The sequence below is a fragment of the Trichechus manatus genome, unplaced genomic scaffold, assembly GCF_000243295.1.
Source record: "Trichechus manatus latirostris isolate Lorelei unplaced genomic scaffold, TriManLat1.0 scaffold00004, whole genome shotgun sequence".
Taxonomy (NCBI): domain Eukaryota; kingdom Metazoa; phylum Chordata; class Mammalia; order Sirenia; family Trichechidae; genus Trichechus; species Trichechus manatus.
Genome location: NW_004443940.1, coordinates 13904539 through 13915651, shown reverse-complemented (window position 1 = coordinate 13915651; position 11113 = coordinate 13904539). Strand labels below are relative to the sequence as shown.

The 11113-nt window shown below is 44.0% G+C and overlaps 1 protein-coding gene across 1 annotated transcript; it reads left to right on the top strand.

The window, feature by feature from the left end:
* The first annotated feature begins 382 nt into the window (after positions 1-382).
* On the top strand, positions 383-7197 carry LOC101357929 (gastrokine-3-like). The gene is made up of 6 exons (XM_004369381.2): positions 383-445; positions 1922-1975; positions 2152-2286; positions 3948-4055; positions 5772-5913; positions 6815-7197. The coding sequence occupies exons 1-6, from the start codon at positions 383-385 to the stop codon at positions 6907-6909; spliced, it is 597 nt and encodes a 198-aa protein (XP_004369438.1). The 3' UTR covers positions 6910-7197.
* Positions 7198-11113: the final 3916 nt, after the last annotated feature.

Here is an 11113-nt window from a genome sequence, read left to right as displayed (position 1 = left end):
AGAACCTTAAAATGAAATCTGGGAAGAAAGAGACAAACTATATAGTGGGAGCAAAATATCAGGGTAAAGAACCAGGGAAGTCAACAGAGGTGGACATCTGAAGAGGTGAAATGAGGCCAGCTTGGTGGGTGGGCAGAGGGCAGTGCAGGATCCAAACATGTGATTTCTAGGTTGGATGAAGATCTCGGCTAGATTGCTTTTCAATCAATCTAATCTTCTAATTCCTCTCTCTCTCTTTTATCGTCATAAGGCTTTTCTTAACTACTCCCACAGTTAGTTATGAATGTGTCTGGAATTGCGAAGTAGAAACAGTGAGCTCATTGATTTGTGTTAGGACCATCTACTGTTTTCAATCCTTACCTCAGACGTTAAGGTCACCGGCATGCCAGCCCACAAAGACTTGTTCATTGGCCATGTTTGCCTTGGAATCAGTGGAGTGAGCAGGGTAAAGAGAAAATACTTAGAAGCAGTAAAAGAAAAGTGATAACTGTGATTACATGAACTTGCCCTTTTTCCCCCTAATGGTATCTGGATCATGGTCAACTGCCATAGATTCCTTTATCATGACTATAGTTGAATGGTCCAGGCCTATATAAACCAAACTTAGAAAATAAATAGGACATAGAAAATTCTATTATGCATGCAGTTTCTCTGAGAGAGGGGCGACATGAAATGCCTTGTAAGTATATTTCCTAATTTTGAAATGTAGATGATTATGTTTCCAGAGTCAAAATAGCCAGGGGGTAATTCTGTTGTTTCCCATGGACTCTTCATGTTAAGCCCAAATAGCATTTCCAAATATTAAGTTGATACCTAACATGCAAGCCTGTCTAATAACTAAAATGATCAAGAAATTTTTTGGATTTAGTAAAGTTATTCGTATTTTAGGATCTTCTCTTTTTAGATTCATCTTATTTACAAACGGATAGCAAAGGAAAGCTTCAGATATGTTTTATATATGGAACCAACTCTCAGAATACATTAATAAAATATTGTTGCTATCTGTATCTCATATACCTCCTTGATTGACTACTGCCCGATGATTATTGTTTGTAAAGTAGCTACTTTCTTTCTCTTTGAAAATACATCTCACCTTTTATTGTTATCACGGCATGGAGAATATTACAAGGGATGCTGTGGGGTGGAGGAGAAGGGGAGTTCCTGTCAAGTCTAGCTTATGTTGTGAGCGCACTTGAGCTGGGTCTGCCTTAAGGAGACAGAATATGGGGTGAGGAGTGAGGTTCACTGCAAGGCTTTATTGCCCTAGCCTTTTCCTGCCCAACCAATTCTCTTTCATTTACTCTCTGATGCCTGAAATTCCTTCAACCGACAAGGAAAATCACACTGAAAGGAAATAATTGATTAATTGCAAATATCTCAGGAAGTAGTAACATTTGAGTAAAATGTATTTCCAAATAAGATGTAAATAAGTGGTGAAGCTTTTTTTTTTTTCAAGCAAGGTGAAAGAATCTAGAGGAAAGGAAAGCAAGAGGATATCAGTCTCCAAAGGGGATCCCCAGTGGCTAAGAGGAGAGACGAAGGTGAAGAAAGGGAAGGCTAAGAACCTGAATTATCACTAATTGTACAATTTGGCCTAGGGATGGTCTGGCCCGACATGTAGATCAAACAGTTAATCCTCATATTTATTCCAGTGATTGGCAGTAGATGTACAGCAAACCATTACACTGGTAGGAAATAAAATGTACCCTTGAGTAAATGATAAAGCTTTGCCTCCTGAGTAGCCAGCATACCTCGTATCAACCACACTGAATGACAGCTTCCTGATACATACTGGGGCCTCAGGATACGAGAGACTGCGAAAGTTACAGATCATTTTAAGAAGGCTCTAAGCCTCAGCAGGGCTCTGGACTCATCTGAAGCTAAGGGAGTAAGGGTGCGTAGTTATTTGTTTGTGTTTCAGATTGTGTCTTCCATTCTCCTGATTTTCCTCCTAACTCCGTCTATGGCCTTGATGGTGAGTGAGGGTGGAGAGGGTTCAACCTTGTCTAGTCCTCCTTTATCAGAAGTATTTCAATTGTGATAATTAAAGGTAACCTCCCTCAAATTTCTTGTGAGTATCCATAATCCTGTATGGGCAAAGTAGGAACTCTGGACTTCGAGCTTTTCTCACTGTTGCTTGGTTTTCCCCAGAACACCAATGACAGCCATCTTCTGGATGGATCTGTTGGGACCCAAATCATCCATGTCAATGCCTTCCGAGGTATGGTCAGCATCCGGGACAACAATGTTTTGAGTGAATGGGATGGAATCATGGACTACAAGAATGTAAGATGTCAAATACATTCATTACGATGCCAAAGAAAACCTTGTCTGGCCCAAAATATAGCCTATGCTTTTCCAGAGAGAAGAGGACACTGTGTACATTTGCTTCCTTTAGGTGTAGGTTCTCGATGGGAATAGATGTCTTTAGGCAAGGGGCCAGCTTTCCTGCAGCTGCAATGACTTCTTTTTGAGAAGAGACTGCAGGAGGAACTTCTCTGGTCTAAAAGGATCCCACATCTCTTTGCATTCCTGTGAGGTGTAGACTTCACATGGCTACTGAAGACCTCCAAAATAAGAAAGCCATTTAAAGAGCTTCCTTTTGTATAACTGGTATGTGCTATAAAAGCTAGTTGGTCTTGACCTCAGATTTTAGTCAGTTTATTTCCAAAAAAAAAAAGAAGCATTTAATTTCATTTTTAGAAATCTTACTCAACTTGCCCGATTCCTCAGATAATAAAAACTAGCAGAAAGATGCAGAATTGGGAAGCAGGAGCCTATGCCCTTGCCTTAGCTGATAGAAAAGCTCTATAAACTTCAGGGCCCTCCCTTACCTCTGTCTCATCATCTGAAAAATAGCGTCTATAGCTGCCTTTCCTACAGGACTCTGAGAGGGTTAAATGAAGCAAAAGCCCAAACTCTTCACTCTGGCCTACAAGGCCATCTGCAATCTAGCCCCTGCTAGTTGGAAGCCACTCGCCCCACCTCCATTGCACACTCTCCAGCCACAGTGGACAACCTCAGGATGGACACCTCAAGCACTGGGCTTTCTCTTTGCTCCCAGCTGTACCTGCCATGCTCTCTTCCCTGAACACCATCTCTGTCTCTCACTCTTCATCTAATGGGCTCCTGGTTGCCTCAAGGAGAACTTCCTCCTGCAGGACTTGTAGTCTAGCGATTTCCAACTTTGTTTTAAGCCATGGAAACACTTCTACAAACAAAATGTTCCACAGATATCTAGTATATAGAACAGAAGAAGTTAGAACAGCTCTGGCTAGAGGAGGGAGATGCTAATGAAGTGCCTTTGGGGTCAGTCAGACTCACCTGGAGAACCACTGCTCTAATCCAAAGCTAAGAGGCCAACTGATGCAAATGACAGAGCCAGCGTCACATGGAAGGGGGTGGTCAGTAGCAGACCCAGGGCTAGAATCCGAGCCTAGGGGTCTGACTCTCTTACAGTCAGAGAGCACTCTATAACTCACAGGATGCTTTCACAAGCAGTAAATATCTCATCCTCTCATTTTCATGACCACCCCCTGGGAGAGGGGCTATTATTCCTGTTTTACACATGAGGAAACAGGATCATGGAGGCCACTGAGAATCATGATGGTAGCTAAGTGGCACAACAGAACCTTAAAGTCACTTAAAGTCAGTACCAGAGCTGACCCCCTACTCTCCACTCCCACCAGTTGGTTAGTGGGTTACAAAGAGTCCTGGAGGATTCCTTCCCGTGCGTATAGTAGGGGCAGCACCAGGGGCCTCGGGAGCAACAGCGCTCTGTGAGTGTCGCCATTCCTGATCCTAGTCCTTTGCTCTGGTGCCCAGGGCAGCACGCTGCTCTACCTCTTAGTTAAAAGAACAGGGTCCTGCCAGCATCCAGCGGGAAAGTAGGAGTCCATTAATATTTTGACGGAGTGAATGAAATGTTTCTGCTGTGTTGCTTTAAGGCCCTCCTGGCAGCTAAGCTGTTTAGTAAGATGGCCTGTGTCCTGGTCAAGATGAACCAAGCTGCCTTCCCAACTTTAGAGGAAATTATCGGGGCCCTGGATCAGCAGGTAAGAGAGAGAGCTCACTGAGGTCCCCACTTACTTTGGTGTTTTCCAACTCTGCATGCCGATCTCCTAGGACAATGTTCTGCACACAGGGGCACCTAGTTCATGCTTGTTTTTAATGCCCAGCAAATACCACCACCATGCAAACCACTCCAAGTCCAGCCAATGGCCCATTAAGTCAAATCATAGTTCAATCAATGAAAACTCCATAAATTATATAATTTTGATGTATTCCAAAAGGGTTTGAGGTATATGTCAATCAATACAAATTACTGAATATAAACACTAGAGTGAATTCATAAAGTATTTGCATTACCATGCCTTCCCTCTCCTCATCCCTTGACACCCCCCAGACACCACATTTTATCTTTAGCCTAAAATACCCTCAAACCAAACCAGTTGCTGTCATTGATTCGATTCCAACTCATGGCAACCCCATGTGTGAAAACAGAACTGTGCTCCATGGGGTTTTCAATGGCTGGTTTTTCTGAAGTAGATCACCAGGCCTTTCATCTGAGGTGCCTCTGGGTGGACTTGAATTGCATCCTTTCATTTAGCTGCTGAGAACACCGACCATTAAAAGTACCCAGGGACTCCCAAAATAAGCCTAGGATTGCTAAAACTCCCTTCCCCTCAGCCCCTCAAACAACAATGGTAGTCATACAAATTCAAACCAGCAGAAAGTCCTTGGAAAGTCATTGAAATCTGCCCATCATTTGCTGAAGTAACCTGCACAGCACATGTCGGCAACACTGTTGTCCATGGCAGGAGGGTCACTGACTTTGCGGGGAAAATACTCCTCAAGTCATAAAAATAAAGCAAGTGATTGATTTTTTTTTTTTAAGGAGAGAAACAGAAAGTATTCCACTCATCTGATTTAACAAGTAAAAACAGTATAATTACAACAAAGAATATTAAGACTATTCTACATTGTCATTAAGGAAAGATGGGAAAGCATTGGAGACTGGGAGAGTTGAGAAATTATGAAGGATGAAGGGGATACAGATTAAAAGATCACAGAGACAGACTCACACAGACTTTTCTGGAGCCATGTCGTCATCTTGTGGCCAGATAGGATATTGCTGTTAGAGGCCAAACTCAAGGGCAAATTTAGGTTCACAGCTTTTTTGGTAAATTGAATCTCCCACATGCACTGTGGCAACTTGCCTGTGGGCCAGTGTCTTAGTTACCTAGCGCTGCTGTAAAAGAAATATTATATGTGGGTGGCTTTAAAGAACAGAATTTTATTTTCTCACAGTTCAGGAGGATAAAGTCCAAATTCAGGCTGTAGCTCTAGGAGGAGACCTTCCTTTGTCTATTTCATCTTCTAGTAGCCAGCAGTTCTCGGGGCTCTTGGCCTTGTAGATCCACCTACTTCCATCGTCATCAGATAGTGTCTGTCTATCCTAGTTTGTTCATACATCTCTCTGTGTGTGCGCTACTCTTTTTATAACTCAGAAGTGATTACGTTCAGGATCCACCCTATACTGGTATGACCTCAACTGATCGATTACCTTGGATTAGATTGCATTATAGAAGGTGACTACATTATGTTAGATTAGATTACATCCACAAGTATAGGAATTAGGATTCCAACACATATTTTGGGGGGACACAATTCATTCCATAGCAGTGGGGTCCCCCTGGAATATGTTCCTGCCTCTTTGCTATACCACATCCATATGCTATCTCACCATTTTGTTATGCCACCTCTTCCAGGCTTTAAAGCAATACCCATCCACCCATGGCCTGACCTATACTGTTTTACCCGGCCGGGTCAAGAACTTAGCCCAGTATGGAATGCCCATCAAGGACATGTGCAGAGCTGTCCCCACCTACTTTGCCCAGCAACAAAAAGAAGGTGTGTTAACAACTTCACTAGAAACCCAAATCCGTCGGTGAGTTAGAAGGGGCAGTATTATTTCCAGATCATTCCAAACTCTAATGACCATTTTCAGGTCAGTTCCATTCCTTTGTTACTGGGTATAGAAATAATGTGGCCTGGAATGTATTTCCCTCTGGTGCCAGAAATGATCTCCAGGCACTGGGCTCACTGAGAGTAAGAGGTAGAGTTAACTTAGCTTTACCAGAAGGTTGAGTGGGTGGTCATCTCAGCAGGGATTTGATAGTCCATGAATATTTTCACTTGACCCAAAGCTTCATTAGCTCCTGCCGAAGCAGCACAGCTCCTGGCACTCCAACATTAGAGATCCGTTGCTTTTCAGTCCTCAGTACTCTTTCTCAAGCTGCCCAGAGGTTGAAAGGGAAGACCCTAACAGTTATAAACCACTCTTGGAAAGGAGAATTCCAGATGCTGGGACCCCAGATGGGAATGTGTGGGAGGATTGGTGGAAAGCTTGGAAAACACTGCCAGATAAGACTTCAAGATCTGCTGTTATTCCAGATTAGTCAGTACCATCTTCCCATTAGACTGTTGGCAGTCACTTACTTACATCATAGTATAAATTAATCAACTTCATTTATAACAGTAGGATCCAAGAGAAACACAGGGTAAACTTGAAGGGTTGAGGAATTAAAGATGATGATTAAGGATCAGCAAAGGAAATAAAAAGAGATGTGAGGCTAAATATTGCAGGGGCAAGAGGGATCTTCATTTTAGCCCATTCGCTTTCCCTAATAGAGTTATACTGAGCACCACATCTGATGTTAAGTGCAACTTATGATGTGTTCATTCTACTCTGGGATTTTAAGGAAATGAAGTGATGTCCTCCTTTGTAAAATTATTCTCTTTTTTCTTAAAGGTGTGGCACTGGCAACTGACCCTGAGTCCTGTTTTGAAATGCAACTTCTGTCCTTTATGGGGCTCGCCATCTGTGGTGAGATTCCTGGGCTCTGAACCTCCAGGTCAGCCACTTGGAGAGTGGACACTTGGATTAGGCTGCCAGTCTGGAGCCAGTGCTCGAGGGCCTGACCCTCCCTCTGTCTGTAGGATGCTGCTTATTCACTCCTCCACCTTCTGCCTTTTGACCAATGCCCAGCTTTGTAATCAGGAAAGTAAGGTGCATTTCTCCCTCTGGGCTAGCATAATAAAGCTTCCACTTGCCTCACTGATCTAGCAGATGGTTAAACTGAGCCCTCCCTGCCTACATGGTCCTCTCTCAAGTTACCGGCATTCCCAGCCACATGTAGTCCAGAGTATCACACACTAGCATGGGGTGAAGGGGGAGGTGCCTCTCCTAGGACATCTATTTCCTAAGCACCTCTCTTTGGGATATCCCCTGAAGAATGTCTTGACAATTTTGGCCAAAAGAAAAACTTCAAAAATAAACAAAAAAACACTAACCACAGCACAGACTTAAGTTGTCAGATCTGAGACTGCATCTCTGTCTCCTGAAAATTGGTGCTAAGATCCTAAGGAAGTCTGTTCTCTGTACCATGGAAAACTCCTGGGAGAGATCCAAGTGAAACTAGGCCTGCCAGATCTACGTTTTTGAACTGGTCCAAACCCTTAATCATAACCCCCAGGCATTTCTTTCCATTACAAATGAATAAGGGACTTGAATTCCTAGCACTAGTTTTTAACTGCCCAGTCCTCTATCTGGGGAGGTCCCTGGGTAGCATAAATAGTTTACTCTTGGCTACTAACCTCAAGGTTGGCAGTTCAAACCCACCCAGAGGCATGACAGAAGAAAGGCCTGACAATCTGCTTCCATAAAGATTACAGCCAAGAAAATCCTATGGAGTCAGAATCAACAGGACAGCAATGTGTTAGACTCCTGGCACTAGTTCTTTAACTGCTCATTCCTATATGTGGGAGGGGCAGAGCCCACCCAAACCACACAGAACATCCCTATCCCTCGCCCTAGGAATAAAAATAAAAGGGGAAGGAGTAGTGGCGATACAGACACAGCTGTCCACAGAGGGTCATGTGGGAATGTGTAACATTTTAAAATAGGGCTGGACTGAGCCAGGGAGCTATATAGTGTGTGTGCTTGAAGTGGGAGGATGCTGGCTGATGGAGGATGCTGCTGAAGGTCAGGTCCATGGAGGGTGTAGCCCTTCTGGGTCGAGTAGTGGCTTACAGTGTGGTTCTCTACAGCCACAAGGGAAGGATGGGGTTGTGTAGGAAATGCCTAGGATAAAGCTTTGACTGGGCTTAAATAGGGTATAGCTGGTTCAAGCCAGAGGCCCTGAACCTATGGATTTGGTCACATGAAGCTTGTCAAGGATAAGACAATTGGAGACATGTATACAGCCAGATGTTGGGTGGAATTAGTGGATATGAAGAGCTTTCCTCTTGTAGATTGTTACCTCATATTCCCAAGATGGCAGATGCATCTCCTACCAACAGCATCCAAGATGGCCAATGCATCTTCTAGCAACAGCAACATACCCACATTAAAGGGGAAATAATAAGGAAAGGGCAAAGGGCAGTATTCCTTGTCAGCTGTATCTGTCCATCTTTATCAGAAAAGAAAAAACTTTCCTGGAAGACCTACTTAACAGACTTCCACTTACAACTCATTGGCCAGAACGGAGGTCATATGGCCAAACAAAGACCAATCAGAGGCTGAGGAAAATGAGATTATTTCATTTTCTTAAGGAAAATAAGGTTGATTTAGACAAGCTTTCTCAACCTTAGCATTACTGACATTTTGGGCCAGAAAATTCTTTGTTGTGGGGGTTGCCCTATGCATTGTAGGGTGATCAGCAACATCCCTGGCCTCAACTCACTGGATGCCAATAGTGCATGTGCGCGCGCACACACACACACACACACACAGTTGTGACAGTCAAAAATGTCTTCAACCACTGCCAAATGTCTCCTGGTGAAGGCGGGACGAAAATCACACCCCAGTGAGAACTTCTGATTTAGACTAAACATCATTAATCCCCTGGAACTAAGGTAAGGGACATATTCCCTACAATTAAGAGATTTTTAAACTGCTACTTAAACAAATTAAGTTTCTGTTAGCAGGAAAGTGGGGGATAGGCAACAGATATTGGGTAATCAGGCGCCATTTTTGTGCCACAGGATATTAGCCAACTCTGATCAGCAGCAGATGAGCAATGTACTCCCCATGCCAATGCACAGACATCAGATAGAACCAGAGGCCACTTTGTACACTCAGGAGTTATAGTCCTTACCAGGGCTACACTGGGTGCTATGGGACAATCCTGAGTGGCAGCAGTAGTGGATTTTAATTTCATTACTCACTTTTGCTCTCAGTTAAGCAACAGAAAAGCAAGGGATCTCTCCCACAGGTCCCCCACCCCAAGCCTGGCCATATGCCCTACCCGGTACAGCAAAGGCTGCCCTCATCTGCAGGTCCTATCAGCTGGAAAGCTGACTACCTGGGGCCACCCCAGAGGCTGCCATGTTTTCAGAACCCTAAACCTGTCCAAGCTGTTCTAGATAGGGGTAGAAGAGCCATACAGGGTGCAGCAAGCTATACTGCAGTCAGTGTAGAAGGAAAGAAAAACACCAAGCCTTGCTAGTAGGGAAAGAGAGAGCTCCCTCTTCAGTCTCAGTAATTCAGCTTTGGAAGTGACTGGGTATCTCTGTATTCAATGGGGGGCAATCGTATGCCATATTAAAAAGCCGCACATGAACCGTGAGAGGGGTTTTCACTTCCCCAGAAATACCACCACCACTGCCACCTGCCCTGTCCCTCTACCATCTATGCTGCTATTAATGATAAATAAGGATTTTGACACTTAGGAATAGATGGTAGAGCTAGTTTAAAAAAAAAAAAAACCAAACCCGTTGCCATCAAGTTGATTCTAGCTCAAGATAGTCAAGAATATGAAGTAAAGTGTGATGCCATCACCATTGCATACAACTAAAGCAGCCTGTTTGGCAAATATTTGGAAAAGCAAACCCTCATAGTAGGCATTGTTTTTCTTTTCCCCTCTCATCCTCAAGGGGGCCTCTGTAAATACATTGAACAGAACTTCATTAAACATATTTACCGACAATCCTGCAGATGGTGCAGGACCAAGCAACACTTCATTCTGTTATACATAAGGTTGCCATGAGTCAAAGTCAACAGGATGGCAGCGAACAACAACAACGACTGTGCTAGGAACACCACACCTGGAACCGAAGAGACTGGGAGCCAGCAGGTTGGCATGGTAGCCCACGCTAACTATGCCAAGAGTAATGGCACCACTGATCTTAGGCTCTATTTCCTAGAAATCCAGCTATCTCCTAACCTCTGTTTTGGGGGATGCCACTGGGTAGTAGGTAAGGAGAGCCTCACCTAAAATGCAGCTAAACCGAGGGAAAGCCCCAAGTGGATCGCTGATTGGCAGCTGTGGCAACTCAGCACGATGTCACCAGGCAGCAAATACCCAGTGATCTTCTGCTAAATTGACAGGGGTTACAGTCCTTGAAAACGGAGCCCTGATGGCACAGTGGTTAAAGCACTCAGCTGCTAACCAAAAGGCCAGCAGTTCGAACCCACCAGCTGCTCTGAGAGAGAAAGATGTGGCAGTCTGCTTCTGTAAAGATTTACAGCCTTGGAAACCCTATGGGGCAGTTCTATTCTGTCCTATAGGGTGGCTATGAGTCAGAATCAAGTGGATGGTGGTGGGTTTGGTTTGGTTTTTGGTACAGCCCCCAAACTGTTATTTCCTCATAATTTTGAAGCTCTAAATAGAAATAAGGAAGCAGATGATTCTGTAAATGGCATTGGACTGGTTAGGATGTGGCCACTTTAAAGGTATAGTCAGAAAACTGGAAATGTAGTTGTTAAGAGCAGGCATTACAACAACTTTTTGCCATTGGAGAACTGAGGTTGGAGGTGGGCCCCTGCTTCAGTTCCCAAATGACAATAATGTGAAAAGATAAACAGCAGTGTGCTCCAAGGAGAGACAGAGTTGAGCTCATTGTTCCCCTCCACTTGATACTCACAGTGAGCTGGAGGGAGTGGAAATGAACAATACCTGGTGAATGCAGGAACCAGTGGAATCCCCACCTTCAATCGGCTGAGGATGGGAGGATTCGGTGTGTCAAGGACCTCTCTCCCACTGACTTAAATCCATAGTTGGTTATCATTTCCACCCACCCTCCATCTCAAACGTTCATTAATAGGAAA

What these genes read in the sequence shown, in the direction of transcription:
- LOC101357929 (XM_004369381.2), top strand. Translation starts at nt 383, where the DNA reads ATGCCAGCCCACAAAGACTTGTTCATTGGCCATGTTTGCCTTGGAATC. An exon ending in GAATCATGGACTACAAGAAT is followed by an intron (nt 2,287 to 3,947) that starts GTAAGATGTCAA and finishes TGTTGCTTTAAG; the next exon opens with GCCCTCCTGGCAGCTAAGCT. An exon ending in TGCCCAGCAACAAAAAGAAG is followed by an intron (nt 5,914 to 6,814) that starts GTGTGTTAACAA and finishes TTTTTCTTAAAG; the next exon opens with GTGTGGCACTGGCAACTGAC.